The 18,209-nt window shown below is 36.7% G+C and overlaps 1 protein-coding gene across 5 annotated transcripts in view; it reads right to left on the bottom strand.

Annotated features, from left to right (window-relative positions):
* LOC125070723 (RNA-binding protein Pasilla) overlaps positions 1-18,209 on the bottom strand; it is a 49,901-nt gene that overhangs the window by 16,415 nt on the left and 15,277 nt on the right. For all 5 annotated transcript variants that reach the window (XM_047680659.1, XM_047680661.1, XM_047680663.1 and 2 more), the window contains 2 exons: positions 10,702-10,848; positions 3,177-3,331 (listed from right to left, as the gene is read on the bottom strand). In XM_047680659.1, the coding sequence (XP_047536615.1) occupies positions 3,177-3,331; positions 10,702-10,848 (302 nt within the window). The remainder of the gene's footprint in view (positions 1-3,176; positions 3,332-10,701; positions 10,849-18,209) is intronic.

Below are 18,209 nucleotides of genomic sequence, written 5' to 3'. Positions count from 1 at the left end.
GCCGTCCACTTTCACCTTGAGACGGCGAAGCCGGCCTTGCTCTTTCTTACCGAGACTCAGATATCTTCTCCTGCCGATACGACTTTTCTTTCCTACCCCGGGTATAAATTGGAACATTCCTTTGTACCACGAGCTGGGGTGTGCGTTTACGTCAGAGATGATATCTGCTCTCGACGCCTCGGCAGCCTTGAAGGACAGGACCTATCAATTATCTGGCTGCGTGTAGATTGTGACGACCATCCGCGAATCTACGCTTGCCTTTATAGGTCCCATAGCGGTAATGCCGAAACCGACCGACTGGTTGAGCACGTCCAAATGGCTACAGATTCCGTACTGCAGCAGATCCCATCCGCAGAGATCGTTATTCTTGGCGATTTTAATGCCCACCATGCCGAATGGCTTGGATCGCGCACTACCGATCATGCGGGTAGATCTGTTCTCGACTTCGCTTTAGCATATGATTTGACACAACTAGTCCCCTCGCCAACGCGAATACCAGACGTGGAGGATCATACACCTTCCCTGTTGGACCTTCTGCTGACTTCCCATCCGGATGGCTACCAGGTTATCGTCGAACCCCCTCTGGGCTCGTCGGACCACTGTCTCGTCCGAAGTACAGTGCCGGTTGCGCGTTACTCACGACCTCGTTTCGTGGGCTGCCGCCGAGTGTGGCACTACAGGTCAGCAGATTGGGATGGGATGCGGTCCTTCTTTGCATCCTACCCATGGGGGCAGGTTTGTTTCTCGCCGGATGATCCGAGTGTTGTTGCTGACTCTGTTGCCGATGTGGTACTTCAGGGTATGGAACTATTCATTCCGTATTCTGCGGTCCCCATCGGTGGCAAGTCCCAGCCCTGGTTTGGTCGTTTCTGCAAAACGGCTTCACGCAGAAAATGGGAACGCTACCAAGACTGGGCTAACGCATCAGCGTCTCGTGATGTAAATACCAGCGCAATCAGAAAGGAATATAACTCTGCCTCTAGGTCCTTCAAAAACGTGATTGCTAAGGCGAAGACGGAGTACATTGGCAGAATTGGCGAGAGACTGGTGCGCCTCCCTTCAGGAACACGTGCGTTCTGGTCTCTCGCCAAGGCTGTCTTAGGGAATTTCTGTCAGCCTTCCTTACCATCTCTGCACAAGGACGGTGAGTCATTGGCCCATACAGCGAAGGAGAAGGCTGATCTTTTAGGCTCTCTCTTCGCAGCGAACTCGACTCTGGATGACCGAGGAAAGTCACCACCAACAATCCCGCGGTGTGATACCACGATGCCGGAGGTTAAATTCCGGCAAAGTGCTGTTCGTAAAGCACTTCTTTCCTTGGATATTCATAAGTCGAGTGGACCCGATGGCATCCCTCCAATCGTGCTACGGACTTGTGCTCCCGAGTTGGCGCCGGTCTTAACGCGTCTTTTCCGGCAATCCTATGCATTCGGCGTCGTCCCGAACTCCTGGAAGACTGCTTTGGTGCATCCGATCCCTAAAAAGGGCAACCGCTCAGACCCGTCCAATTATAGGCCTATAGCCATCACCTCCTTGTTCTCCAAGGTAATGGAGTCCATTATAAACTGCCAGCTCCTGCGGTACCTAGAGGAGAACCAGCTGATTAGCGACCGCCAGTACGGTTTCCGTCGGGGTCGCTCAGCCGGTGATCTTCTAGTTTACCTTACTCATAGATGGGCGGAAGCAGTTGAGAGCAAAGGGGAGGCATTAGCAGCCAGTCTGGACATAGCGAAGGCCTTCGATCGCGTGTGGCACAAAGCGCTTCTTTCGAAGCTTCCTTCCTATGGGCTTCCCGGGAAATTATGCAATTGGATTACCAGTTTTTTGGCAGATCGGAGCATCAAGGTCGTTGTCGACGGTGCATGCTCTGACTTAAAATTCGTCAATGCTGGTGTTCCACAAGGCTGCGTTCTATCACCCACTCTGTTTCTTCTGCATATCAATGACTTGTTGCAAATCAGTAACATTCATTGCTATGCAGACGACAGCACCGTAGACACCTCATACACCGGCCGTGCTAATATTTCTCGGGAAAACGTCGAAGAAAACCGGAACAAACTTGTATCTGAAATCGAGTCTTCGTTAAACAAAGTCTCGAACTGGGGTCGGCTAAACCTAGTTCACTTCAACCCCAAAAAGACGCAAGTTTGCGCGTTAACTGCTTAAAAAACACCATTTGTCGTATCTCCACGATTCGAGAACATTCCGTTAGCCGCTACAGCTAGTATCGGAATACTTGGCGTTGATGTTTCGAGTCTCGTTCAGTTCCGCGGTCAATTGGAAGGCAAAGCCAAATTGGCATCAAAAAAGCTTGGTGTGCTCAGCAAGGCAAGACAGTATTTCACGTCGGCCCATCGTCTAAGACTATACAAGGCGCAAATTCGGCCTCACATGGAATACTGCTCTCACCTCTGGGCGGGTGCTCCCCAGTACCAGCTCCTTCCATTTGACCGTATCCAACGTAGAGCGGCTCGAATTATCGACGATCAAGCCCTTTCCGATCTGCTTGATCCTTTGGCTTTGCGTAGAGATGTTGGATCGCTCTGCATCTTCTACAGAATTTATCACGGGGAATGTTCCGAGGAATTGTTCGAATTAATCCCGGCTGCTGAATTTCACCTTCGGACATCTCGTCAAAATTCCAAATATCACCCGCACCACCTAGATGTCCGTAAATCCACAACAGCGCGATTTTTAAGACATTTTCTGCCTCGCACAACCACTCTGTGGAACCAGCTTTCGCCGGCGGTTTTTCCGAACCGATACGACTTGGGAACCTTCAAGAAAAGAGCGTACTCTTTCCTGAAAGGCCGGCAACGCACCTGCAAGCCCCCCGGTGTTGCAGATGTCCATGGGCGGTGGTAGTCACTTTCCATCAGGTGAGCCTCCTGCTCGTTTGCCACCTTATGACATAAAAAAAAAAAAAAAAAAAAAAAAAAAAAAAAAAAAAAAAAAAAGAATAGTGTGTAGAGCAGCACTGACTCTTCGCTTGCTTTGTGTTTCATTTATAATTCATTTACAAAACTTCGAAAAGTAACTACAAAACCTGCCGAATGTGCATTTGAAGTTGTGGAACGATCTCAACGCCTCCTTATCCGAAGAGAGATCCTCTTAAGAGGAGTTAGTTCTAGTTAAGGCCTGTTTTAATTAGGTATACATACTTTACAAAATTATACCTGTTTGTCTCTATCTTGTGGCATCTTTGCATCCACTCCTTCAGGGAATGGTTTCACGAGCTCCGGTTTTTCCTTTATCTTCTCCATGATGAAGTCCAGCACGACCATGATGCCGTCCACTGAGCCCGTGATCAAACAGGCCCGCTCCGTTGTACCTAATCGTAATAAAAATCACTTGTTAGTTTATTTTTAAATTAGTTTCGTTTTCTCTTTAGCATAACCGTGATAGCAGCCCGATGGTTAGGATACCTTCCCTTATTCTTTCACTAAACAGGATGGTGGTTATTACAGGAATAAGGAACATAATCTCTCAGTTCCCAAGGTTGGTGGTGCATTCGTGATTTGTTAATTGTTGGTTAATATTTCTTACCATGTGGGTGGCTCATTTCCACTGTACTATATTATATCATAAAAGGAAGGGATGCCATGCCAGATAGGACCGATAAAAAAAAGAGGTACCTACACTTTTGAAAAACAGTGCTTAAATTAAATCTTTATATTTCTTATTAAATATTGAGTTTATTTTCTGTTAATTGAATAAATACAATATAAGTACGTTTATGGAAACGTGTTTATGTAAAATATATTCAGAGTACCGAAACGTGTATCAGCATACAATGACAGAATTATGTGAGATAATGCTTAATATCTTCAAACATACCGCGATAAAGAACTCGCAACTTGTTTTATTAATTAAATTTAGTTTTACAATATTTTGTCATTCTAATTGCATTTATCTCGCGACTTAAACTTTACTACGAAGTTTGTTTAGCGCAACCGACGTTCGGCAGGGCTATAATTTCCGTTAGAAGTTTAACGGAATTAATGTTGTTTGTGGTAAATTCAGTTTCCTTGAAAATACAGCAGTTGCGACTTTTTAACGAAAAGCGAGCGAGGTCGCGTGCTGGCGCCGGGCGTTTCAGAGCCTGTTGTTCGTGCATGTTGTGACTGCTGGCACGCGTGGCCTCCACGGTAATATGTAGCACGAAGCTAACTTGTAAAAGGGGGAATGAATTACTACGCTGCTTTCCGTAGGAATGTTACAATGCGGCCCTTCGTTTACCACCAGCACGAGAAACCTTTATTAAAAATGTTATAGTTTTATATACCAAGAATCCAAGAAATGTTCCATCTTCAAGATGTCTCGAACGGCCTAAACTCTCGAAATATTAACATTATTAACGAACGAATTAGGCACGACAATTATTGTTGAATGGTGGCTGAGAATTTCGTATTAAAAAGTCATTTAACTCGTACCGGTTTCATTATGCGTCTAAATGAACGGCAGTGAATGCTGGCATTATTCTACTAAACGTTACCCGGTTGAATGAAATTCTTGGAACAATGGTTAAGTTACTCTGCCTATTTTTTCGTTTTCGTCCTTTTCGCCCGAGTATGCAACGAATACAGTTGACCCGTCAACGAGATGTGTCTTTGTTGCCTTTTGCCATAAATATAACTTTTGTTGCTTAATTTGTATTAAATTGTTGCGTTTGTATACGAAAACAAGTACCACGAAGAGTTATTTGTAGTTTTAAAAAATCCGCATTGCGTGTTTTGTAGCGAAAAAAAAAACTGTGACCATTTCATAAAATAGTTGCTTGTGCTCGACAAGCGAATGCTTTGACTTATGAATATGAAATATTACATGAACTACTTATAATAAAATCGTATCGCACGACTCACACAGTTATTGTTTATTGTTCTATATACGGATAAAATGTACGCCTTCATAGCATTATTCCCTACTCGTCGATTTAAAACATTGCTTATTCTTGGAAATACATCTTCACATGTCAAGCAAGTCGCGAGAACCGGACCAAATTACGCAATGTTAGCCACATACGCAAACCGGTTCTGCTCCCTTGACCTTGCATCAGTGCTGAGCAAATTTATCGTTTATGCGTTATAATTTTAGTGCATATTTTCGTTTGTAATCAGGTCATTAACATTTGGTGCTAGTCCAATGTTACTGTAATTAAGAGCAGTGGGCCAAAACTAAGCGTATTTAGACAATGGTGTTGGTTTTCAGATCGAGTTATCTTTCCGATTCACTATTCCGATATTTGCTACATTAATCGAGATTTATAATTTATTTACTAGTTTATAATCGATATTTATATTACTGGCAATAATAATTCACTTTGTGCTGCATCGTAACACGTGTGCGTTATTTATGATGGCAGCATAACAAAAATAGAAAAGGTTGGATCAAACATTTGCGACCACGCACCTTGTGTCGTAAGCATATCGAAGCAATGTTAGTATTGGATGAATAGATTTGATCAAACGGCTACTCAGAAACACCTGATCTTTACTCGACGAAGTATAGAAGTAATGTGCAATGAAGGAGAAAACGTGGCAGTGCTCGCCGCGTGAATAGTTCACGTTATAGCGCATTGTTAGACGCAAGGCCACGGGTGATTATCAGCCTTATCCAATTATGCGCACCGCTGAGTTATTGTGGCACTTAGCGAGCTGTAGGTGAGCAAAACGCAGAAATAACATTACCTAGTCTAGTTCCATTAAAAGAAAACTATAATGTGTCAGCTGATGTCCCACTAGTTGATAGCGCATTAGCCGGCGAAGGTAAACAGGATTTAAATATAGCTTGCCATTGAACGTTCCTGCATAATATTCTAATACAGTATTGTCATATAATAAAAGACGAATACTGTCATCGTTACTAATAAATAAAATATAAAATAGACAAACAAGATGAACGTACAGTCACATATGAAAAAGTTTTTGATTGTAGTGTATACAAAATAAATTTCAATTTAAAATTTTCCAAATACAATCACGGTTGGAGCCAATTGCAATTTAAACAAAGTAATTTGCGACACTGTCTTGGACGTCGGCTGACAGAGTGTCGCTCTCAACGAATGTTACGTAAGTGCGATATTTTACAGTCATTAGCAAAGCTAAAAGCGTCTCTATGCCTTCAGCTATAGGATGTACGACTGGAGCAGTGCTTGATAGAATAAAAGAACGCTAGTGTGTTAGCGTGTCATGACGAATGTTTTGTTATTTTTGGGTCAAGGGCAGGGAGCCAAGTGTAGGGCGTTTTAGCGATTCAAATATGCATATATTTTCATCCGTCCCTGTGGACTTTGCTGACATTAATGTAGTACTTGAGAATTCACTTAAAATAGACGCATTAACGCCATCGGTCCGTCCATCGAGTGTTCGCTGTGCAATATTGCTTTGCCGCTGGATAGATGATTTGATAAGATATATTCGTATACTCTTTAGATTACTAATTGGAATTAAAATAAATTAAAAAAAAAACTTAAACTTCAAAACTTCTAAAAACAAACACCGGTCTTTTTACCAAATTTGTAGAAATACGAAATATTACATAAACTACTTATAAACGTGGCATTGTTTTGCCTTATTATAGTTTAAAGATTTCGAATGAATGACATAAAAGGGTGACTTGTGTCAACATAGACGATGGATTCGTTCAAGATAACGTTCTTTCATTTTCATATACGACGGTCAACGATGATTTCGGCATTTGTTTCAAAACCATGAACACATAAAGTTTGGCAACAACTAAACAACGATGACCCAAAACGTGCTACTTTAACGACAGATGTATCGTCCGATAATACATGAGAATCGGTAATGGTTCTTTGCGCTCAGGTATAAATGTCAAAATCGCTTGCATTACACATGGACGATGACGTTATTCTGTAATCAGTTAAAAGCGATGCAGATACGTTTTCAAATAAATAACATTATTAATCTAACGTTATAACACATTTCGAACATAAATATCGGACTTACGCTTCACTTTCAGTTTCGAATAAGATTGATCTTTGAAGCATTAAATGTGATATCTGCTAATTATGATTAATTGAAGATCAAGATTAATGATATTGTACCCAAATTCTCATCCGATAAGTTTTTGATTCAGTTATTAATAAAAAAATACTTAAATCAGACAGAATAGTTAAGTGCAAGGATAATTGTTAAAACTTTTCAAGAAAAGCTTTTAGTAAGTAAGTAAATTCCAGAAAATTTACATCCAATCAATGTACAGTTTTATAACAGCATTATTGATGAAGGTCGTTCGCTTTGATGTTCTAAAACTTTTAATTTCATCGCGATGACATCACAGACAACTGGAGAGCCTTGATGTCGATGAGAGGCGGTGATCGCACGTGTCCTTTATCTACACTAACGGATAAGTTTCGGTTACACGTTCCGAGGTAGATATACGTATCATAATCGATTTTCTAATAGCTAATAAGTTTCTAATTTGTCGTTAACAATTTTAAGAACATAGACATAAAAATATTTAGACAAAGCCAAGTGGTTAATGGGAATTATATGGATAGAAAAAAACCGGACCGACCGTAAAAAAAATATTGATGTGTTTAAAACACCTTAGAAGCATCAAGCTTACGAAATAGTTTCATAAAGGGTAAAACCAAACAAGAAAACGTGCTCAGAAAAATATTAAAATAACGCAGAAACCAAATTCAAAGAACTTGGATGTTCTGTCATCGCATGAGTCGGCACTGATGTAATCACGGCTATACACGAGAACATAATATAAGGAGCACTGCAGACTTTCATTTCCTTTATTGGAAGCTATCGAATCCAAGACGAACTCATATCGGAGGCAGAAACGAATTTTAAGATACCAAATTGATACTATCCAGTATCGCTGCTTATGTTGGATAATCTAAATGTGTATTCAATTTTACATAGCGCACTCGGCGATAACACGGACTTAAATGACCTATTTCTTTTCATTTAATTTGATGATAAATTAATTAAGGGTAATGCAATTAATTGAAATTAGACGAATAGGAATTCATTTCGAAACGAACACTCAGAAACGAAAAGTAAAGGAGACAGCAATAAATTAGATGGTCGCTAAAATAATCGTCAAAATTAAACATATGTCATGTCAGAGACACATCTACAAATCATGATCTCGTGTTGAAATAACACGTAAATGACGTGTCGTGCTAGTCGTGAGATTCGTCTTGCACTCTTGTATAGTTCGTGGTTGTATTACTTCATCTTTTATTGTTTTAATTTGCTAGAAAATATAATGATATTAATGTACACTACAGATCGGCTAATATATTATTATACGTTTATTATAATAAACAAAGCCAAACGCTCAATCTTATCACTAAGAGTTTTCTTTTAAACAAAATATGACTGTTGTTGGAAGCGAATTTGGAAAACTGCCTAGATTAATTAAAAATCTAACAAATTGATAAAATGACGAAACAAATTTATTACTTTAGAAATATCTTCGAAACTTCGCAAATTATTAACGAAGATCTGAAACCGATAGAGCTTAAAGCTCTTAAAAAGCTGAAACTTTTAACTTTTTAATTAATAATGAATCACGAGATCAATATAGGGCTGTTAAATAATTTTCTCACGGAAATATCATTCGAAGGAAAAACAATCGAAGACAGAGTAGATTTTTTAATTCATAGCCTCGGTAATGTTTCAGGAATAATAGTGTGTAATCTTAGCCAACTAAACATAATCATTTCATAAAACGTATTAAGGAGTTGTTTTATTAAAAATCCTAAAACCAGTTTCATCTAAAGAAACGGTGAAATTATACATAGCGTTAACACCAAATATTACATCACCAAGGATTCTACAAAATCCTGAACTAAGATTCATAGTATATTATACTTACACAACACGGAGTGTTGCAAGTTCTTATTTTAAACTTACTTTTAAAACGCATCACTTAAGCAACCTAGATTAGATTGCGGACCGAATAAGCTAACATCCCTGTTTAATTATAACTATTTTAAGTTCCATCAAAGCAACATGTTTTCCAAGTTCTGCGATGCTTAAATTCTTGGCTTTTGTTTTACAAAATATATGAAAATTTCTAATGTCTTCAATACATCAAACTCTAGGAAACAATCTCGATGTTCGGAGATTATAGAAATATCAAACTACTGTCGTAATGTTTTATAGAATAATTATAGAAACAAACATTTTCATCGCACATTTTCAAGAACAACACGAAATATAACACTCATATCAACTTCTATTAATTACACTTAGCTGTTTAATGCTATTTTCAGGAACTTCCTTTTTAAGGCAAACAGGATATGGCACTGGGAGCTTAATTTAAATAATGAAATGTTTCGTCGCTGCTATTTAACGAGTGATTACTGCGTAATTTCGCATATTAATTACGTAAAAACATGTTTACATGCATATTCATCAGTCGTTCCTCTTTGTAACTCTTCACCAAATGCTACTGGATCTATCTGGCCTTTTTCATGTGGAATTAAATTTATATCATTATGTGCTAATACAAAATAATATTATTAGGTTTTACTAGAGGTACTTTTAGAAACTTGTAAATTTATTCTGAGGTAAGTTTAACCCGCGTATTAGTCTAACAGGTAACTCCTTGTATTATGCTTATTTAGTCAAGTATGGATGATATCACTCACCTAAACATTCTTCGGTTTGCGTAACTTTATATAAATAAAAATATTTTTACATATAACGAAGCGATTGTTGAAATCACTAATCTTTTAAAACCTTGACACACCTCGATAGGTTAAAAAAAACGAATAATTTATTTAACATGCAGCAATTATTAGCATTTTGTTTGTATTGAAAAAGTTATAATAATTAATTAATATACATAGTTGAGTTATAATACACAATCAATTTCGGTTTTCGCGTTGAACGTTGTTTTCGAGCCCTGCCTTCTTATATTTTATATTCTCCTAAATCCCCCGCATTAGCTAGTCAGCTCTTTGTCACAAAGCAGAAGCTAAGTAGGCACCGAACAAAGCGTCTTTCGGCTCGTCTCAGTCCTGACGCATCTGGGTCACTGTTTGCTTTTCGAGCTATTCCGACTCATGGCGAATCTTATAAGCCTACACATACATATCTATCACACATATCTACGGGAAGATTACTTCTTGTTTCCAATAAGCTTTTTTCAAATATTCCTATTTGTCTATTCCATTGTAATATCTGAATATTTATAGAAAACAATATCATGAGCTCGTAGCAAAAGCACGAAGCTAAATGGTAATCTTGATATAAAATATGAACGCTACATTCAAGATAAATAACAAAAGACCCTTTTTATTTCAGTAAATAAAAAATCCAGATAAAACTGAAATTATAAAATGCAATACGTAGCTCACCCAAAAGATTTTAAATTCAAGCCAACGCTGATGAGAAATACGCGAGCATTCATTTTTAATGAGATATGTACTAGCGAATTAAAACAGCAGCTAAAATAAAACTATTTTTTTACTAAAGCGAATTTAATGGTAAAAAATTGTGTGAAACTCTAGAGGCACTTAATTTGTTGGGCTCGTGTGAGCTAAACGCTGAAACTGACGCTTTAAATTGAATTTAAATCACGGTTTTTCGTATTTGAGATCTACCTTATATCTACAAATTTTCATTAAATAATTCTCACGATAACATGTTTTATCTTGTGTGTAAGATGCTATCTGTTACGCTTGTCGGACATGTATATGGAAACACTCACCAGGATAAAAGTCATGAGATTTGGACATCTTGACTCGAGCCCCAGTCTCCTTCTGCAGTTGCGCGATGGTCTCGCCACCTTTGCCGATGATAGCGCCGGCCACTATCGAAGGCACCAGCACCTTGAAGTGGTAGGTCGGCTCCACGGCTGATAAAAATCATACATTATTTACAATGTGCAATATATGTTAAAACACTACGTCCTGATACTTGAGTGATGTGTAAAGTTCAAATCGTTTTTGGATTCAATGAGAGTATAATGTGACAAGTATCAAAACGCAGATTAAAATATCTGATATTAGGAAGCTTTTATGACGAAAAAAATGTCTGATTAAGGTTCATAAAACCCGAATGTTATTACAGTGGAAAGAGCAGGAGCGAATATTACGGAACGATTCATACTTGGCCACAATGTCGTAAATAACCTCTGGACAGTGAGTCAGTGTGAAGTGCACGTTTATGTGTGTTTGTAAACCACTCCTGTGCTGATGTCAGTCGCAAGTGCATTCATGAGTTATATGGCGAGTTTGAGAGCTCGGTTGTACGGTTAGTGTAGAGGCTGAACGATTCGTTTAAATTGTCTGACACGTGTACATTTTTGTCGTTTACTTTAAATATCACTGGCAAGTGTTACAGGAATATATTTATATTGAATTGAACAATTACAAGAATGATTTGATAAAATAAAAACACATAACTAGAGAACATGATCCTAGAGAATATTAAGCTATTACGTTTAAAATGCGATTTTATCGATAATAATAAAAAAAAAACTATGTCTAAGCTTTAAACACTTATACAAGACCTCTAATACAACAATTTATGTTATGACAATACTGATAATGAACACTTAGCTTGTTTTGTGATTATAATCGAAGGCTACGACGTTACAGCGAAAATATTACCATAAATTATCATCATGCATAGCATATTGAAATTGAATATACCGACGGTAAACACATGAACGATCTAAACATATATTTACAACGGGAAATGTAGATATATCAACGACCAGACCAACACCGAAAAATGTGACAAATAAATCAAAAGATGACACCCAAACAACAAAATATCATCGTAAATACGAACCCCTTACAAGTAACATTTAAAATAATGGACCTAGACAACATACAATCAAAATTCGACCCAAGAAAGTTCCCTGACGACAACCTAGGAACAGATTGTTAAAATATAAAGATAACTCGAGCAATTGTCAATAGAGCTTTGGGCATATTTTCTGAGAATCAAAGAAAAAAATTACTTAATATAATTTCCAATCTTATCTTTTATTCCCTTATCATTAAATGTTACGCGAAGAGATAACATTTTATATCATTTAAAACATTTTCATCTTTCTGATTATTCGTTATTAAACCAAGCATTTGTTATATGACGAATATTAGACTAGTTAATGGAAATACTTCAATTTCTCCAAGAGAATAAGTTAACTGGAGACGTAAGCTCTATTTAATTAAATCGAATCAGATTAAATACACATTTCATAATTACGTCTTTGAGCTATCTCTGTTTTCTGTACAATCTACTTACCTATCTTATCGTTAGTATAAGAATATTAAACACTTCGTTAAATAGTAATTTATTCATAAAACTCATTCAAATCGAAATTCCAAGTTGCCAGCTATTATAAATATAAAAAAAAAACAAACCAAATGAAATTATTGTTTTGTATGATTTACTTAAAGGAAACTTCCAGCGTCGCAATAGAAGACGTTAATGACGATTTATAAGAGCAGAGACAAATGATAAAACAGGGGTCTCAAGGCGACACGGACGTACCGTTTTATAAAGCTACTACATCTCTTACTCGTATAAAACATCCGGTTACCGTCGAGACGGCCTGTCTAGCTTTAATTAAAAAAAAACTCTTCTGTATTTTCTCTATTGTTTATTTTTCTGGCAATATTTACTATTGAGCGTCTGAATGTGGGATAGCAGGCGTAGTAGTAGCGTACATTTGAATACAAACAAGTTCTGATTTCAATTCACCGCTGTTTACGCAACGCCAATATGGATGAGAATAAATATTCATTCTTTGTTCTGTAAATTAGAGCATGCTAGCTTTTTGGGACGTTGCCTTTTACGGACGAATTTTTCAAAAAGTACTTTAAGCATCAGTTAAAAAGCACTGCGCATTATTTAAAACACTGCCTACTGAAAAAATATTTCAGACAGTCCAAATGAGAGACATACTGAGATAAAAAAAAAAACATAAATAGTTTATATAAAATGGAGTTCAATGATCAATTCCGTTAGGGAACAAAGTCAAATAGATATTGTTGACCCAATAACAAGTAAATATGGAGCAGTAGATAGACAAGGACACAAAGGCACCTACGTCCGCGGCACAATTGAATTGCATCCCACGGCCGCATCTCATTTGGCCTCATTTCAAACGAAGCGTATCCTACACCTGCCATTTGACGTGGCGAGCTTCCGACAAGTCATTGCAATTTCATAAAAATACCGCACTAGATATCACCAATAACATAAATCTTCGAATATATTGGGTACCTAAAGCCGTTTATAAATTAAAGGACCTTGTAAAATATCACAAACTTTTTGGTTTTCAAGTTACAACTAATGTCAACTATTTTATATGTCAAGGACGAAAGTAAAGTTAAGTGGTGGTATCAGGTTTTAATGAGTAAATTTTATGTCGTAAAGTGTTTATTTAGTGTAAACACGAAGTTTAGAAATGAAACGAACACAAAGAGTATAAATAAAAAGTACTACGCGAAATAAGACAAGAACATTTTTGAGTAAACATCAATTAAAATGAAAATGTTTGTCGCGTCAAATATTCTTGGTAATATGTTTGCAACAGTGAAGCAATTTACCCGCTGTCGTTATTGGAGTTGTATAACCGTGCATCGGACGTGTGCAGTTAGTCCACATTACACGAGCGATTAAATAATCGATGCATGGAAAGGTCAATGGAGAATTCTTTTAAACGATAGTCATTTTACCGGTAATTAACGGTAACTTTTTAGTTTATGTCATATTAATACAGATCAATTAAAACTGGATGAATAGGGAGTAGGTACGACAGTGAGCTTACGTCTATATATAAATAAGACAGACAAATAATTCAGCGCCTTTTATTTCTGTGTGTCAAGCGATTTATTTTTGTTTAAATAGCTTTGGTGCAATCAATAAAAAAAAAAACTGAAATAAGTTTAGAAAAGAAATTGTTCGACACATCAGTCATTTATGTTTTTAATAATAATTAAGGTCGATTATCGACCACTGGACTTGGGCTCGAACAATAATGGTTTCGGGTATCCAAATTACGGTATTATAATGATCTATAAACAATGTAAACATGAATACCCTAATTGAGTCTGATCGACGTATTGATTCAACTTGAGGTCATGAACTTCGGCTAAATATTCATTCCTTCATTCTGAAGGTATAAATTCCTTCCGAGAAATGTCGATTCCGATTCGCTTGCGATAAAATATCAATTCCTAGACCGTTGAAAACAAAGTGTAACGCTTATATGAATTTGCATACTCATAGAAATTATAACTTATATTGTGTAAAAGGACCACGAAATTGAAATATTTGAACGGCTTTAAAGTTAAGTATGTGTATTCTCGAAATTTCTTTAGTGTGGTTTCTTAGTGATTTGCGTTTGACTTCAGCGAACAATATACCATATGCTTTCCATAATCTTGTAATGCAAACACGTGTTACATTTAGTAATACGCTACGCTTTAACATAACGCACTAAATCGTTAGTATGTAACATTATCAACGATTCATCAAGGTCGTTCACTAAAACATCTTGTTGAAGTCAAGAGCGAGCTATACCTTTCAAAGCTTCGAGGTCTCGACTTCAAATTACGAAATCAGTTTTTCTTGAACCTCACAACGAAAGGAGGTACATCTAGTAACATAACACTGTCAAATACAGTTCATAATAATGAGTAGAAATATTTGTTAGGTTAGGTTATCAAATAGATTTTAGATTCGTTGACTTTCATACACAAAATGATGACACAGAGTATGGACTTATTTTCATGCCGGTTCCTCTCAGTAGAATCAGATTCCGAACCGATGGCAGCTTTAAATTTAATATACCTTGTAAAATGACAATTCAAAATTGCATTTGCGATTTGAATAAATGTATATCTTAGATTTTTATTCATTCAATCTGTGGCTGTGGACGTTTTTATCCATTGTAGACCCTTATCACCGGATTTTGAAACAAAAAAAGGACGTTAAAAGCTTAAAGCTGTATTGGATTGGTCATCAGGGTCAAGTGCAACATTCAAATATTGATTCTTTGTGTTGTAAACGATCAAACAGTTCTATAACATACATTTAACTACCCTTACATTCGAATCAACTCTCAGTACTTCAGAGGTTGGCTGAACGAGACCTCTCATTGAAATAAAGTCTTGTACATTTCATATTCTTTAATGTGTTCTATTGTTTGATTGAGTATAAATACATTTGTATTGTGACGATAGCCGAGATGGCCCAGTGGTTAGAACGCGCACATCTTAACCGATGATTTCGGGTTCAAAACCAGGCAGGCACCACTGAATTTTCATGTGCTTAATATGTGTTTATAATTCATCTCGTGCTCGGCGGTGAAGGAAAACATCGTGAGGAAACCTGCATGTGTCTAATTTCAACGAAATTCTGCCACATGTGTATTCCGCCAACCCGCATTGAAGCAGCCGGGTGGAATATGCTCCAAACCTTCTCCTCAAAGGGAGAGGAGGCCTTTAGCCCAGCAATGGGAAATTTACAGGCTGCTAATGCTTGTATTGTGACCGAATAAAAATAACTACTGGGTGACTTGCCGGTAATCTACATTCCAAACATGCGTTGGTCGTACATTTGTTTCGTTGAATTACAAATCAAAAGTGCTCGTAACAGCATCTTATATTAATAGAGTATATTTTTTCATTTTGATATATTATAATTTGTGATTCATTTTGACGATAAATAGAAACGAATCTTTTTTTTTTTAATTTACCTGTTCGCTATTTGTGTAGTGGTACTCTATGCGACGTCAAACGATGAAACGACGAGGTAACGATGTTAAGCAGATGTACCTCTAATGCATCAATCGAGGTCACTTTTTAAACTGGTCGTCAAAGTCAAGAGCGAGACATACCTTCCACGTTGGAGGGTCCTCACTTTTGTTACGGAATAACACGAGACAATATATCTCGTGTCTATGAAGAATCTTTTGTTATATCGTCTGACCTCGTCCATACAATTTTACTATATACGATATACATATATACATACGCGCCGTTAGACTGACCTGATTTCCAGATGAAATAAATTATCACCGATTAATATGCGTTAGCTAATTATTAGTCATTCCTGAATAAGTTGTAGTTTTATCAAAGGTGTCAGTCTATATCTTGAAATATTTTATTGAAAAGATCGATATCGATAGACATTATCAATATTAATGATTATAAAAACACAAATTCCTAAACTGGTTTGAATGATACGAAGAATATAGGGTAATTCTTACTGTATTTTAAACTTTACGTATTATCGATCTTTAGTCCTTTTCGGATGTTTCTCGTGTGTGTTCGTTCGTCACATCCTATATTTGGCATATAAGCAGTTACTATTATGAACGTCTACATAGTTACACGTCTACATGGTTAGACTTTGACGACTAAAGTTAATTAAACAACAACACAAAACACAGACGGACGCATAGACGCTGACGATCTACGAGATAATCTTTACAAATCTTTTATTTTCCCCTAACGAATTCACGTCGTATCTCACTTGTGAAATGTTAAAGGAATCACGGTGATTAGGTATATTGATGCGAGTTCTTTAAATGTTATAATTATACAATTAGTCAATCGTCGCATACAACTCCCTGACATTTCACGATCGTGTTCTACGTTGAGTTTCGAGTTTATTCTTGCAGAATAGCTCTACATGTTTAAAAACGATTATAAAATAATACAATATGTCAATTATATTAATCTTTACTGCAATCACAAAGCGAATAAATCATTAATGTCATAAATTATTTATGAATAAAATAACTAAGCGCAATAAGAATTACATCATTACACTAGGATCGCAAGCCGACCTTTAGTTAGAGGACAATTGCGTTGATTCAATTCGCAGCATTTAAAATAATCGAGAAATTTTAAATACAAGCCTTTTATTAATTCTAAAGTCATGATAGTGTCTACGAAAATAGCGGTAAGAGTCCTGGACTGTCCTCTCTTGTCCGGGGTCGTAATACTAAAAGATGGTAACCCTTAACGAATCCTTACTTGATATTATTCACGGTCAACGGAAATTGTATGTTTCAATTCCATTATAAAGAAAAAAAAAATATATAAATTATTTTCACTCTATTAGTTACGGCCTACGTATGTTACAGACGATTAAGACATCGCCTTAAATAGAAGTACAAAGTTGAAGTTGCACGACTAGACTACGTAGAAACTAAACTGTCATAAGACTTCTTCTTCTGTACTTTCTGGGTCAATATTATCGATTTAAGTTAGGTTAGGATTATAGATTACACGAGGGGACAGATGGAGGTTATCAATTCGATATATTTGACGATTATAAATCAGATTATATTATAATAATTGATTTATAACAAACAAAGGTTGTAATTTGTCCTCAACTCACGAGTGATTTTATTTAAATTTATAAGGAAAGGGATAACTAATACCTTTAATAACTCTAAAGAATAGAAAACAAGAAGTTCTTTGTTGTATGCGTACTTGACATCAATTATAATAATTCTTTTTGCATAATAATAAATACGATAAAGGCAACGTGGTCGTTTCCATCAATACCTACTAGTTACTTGATGTCGAAATTCATTTATTTAAACTATTTTTACACGCAATTCGATCATTTTCCACAGCCGTCTATCGCTTAATAACAATATAACCACCACCCTTCAATACATCCTATATTTGTATAATAATCTGTGGCCACTGGCACGAGAAAGCGAACAGTTTAATTGAAAATTACACCTACGTCACTCAGCCGAACCGACAGCGATGATTTTTCAGCTCAACTTCTACTATTAATGAGACGCGAATTATTTTTATTTGGCAAATTCCCACCAAATCGATGAAAAGCAGAAACATTAAGCGGTCATTGGCCCCGTGTTTAACGTGATCTACTGAGCCATTTTTTCTTCTAACCTGTATTTATTGTTACATATATGAAACATAAAATGAAATTGTATCGGGGTTTTTCAGTATACGAAAATTTCATTGTGTAAACAATATTTTCGATAAAACATTTCATATCAAAATTTACTTTACTAGCACACCGTAAATGTCCTACGGTTGGGCTAAGGCGTCCTCTCCTTACTGGAGATGGTTTGGAGCATATTCCACCACGGTTTATTAAATACGTTGGTAGATACGCATTTGAGAGATTTTAATAAACACATGCAGATTTCCTGGTGATTAATAACATGAAAATTCAGTAGAGCAAGGATTTGAACGCCGCAATCAC

The sequence above is a fragment of the Vanessa atalanta genome, chromosome 18 (assembly GCF_905147765.1).
Source record: "Vanessa atalanta chromosome 18, ilVanAtal1.2, whole genome shotgun sequence".
NCBI lineage: Eukaryota > Metazoa > Arthropoda > Insecta > Lepidoptera > Nymphalidae > Vanessa > Vanessa atalanta.
Note: the sequence above shows the minus strand (reverse complement) of the source record. Positions and strands in the feature narration are given on the sequence as shown.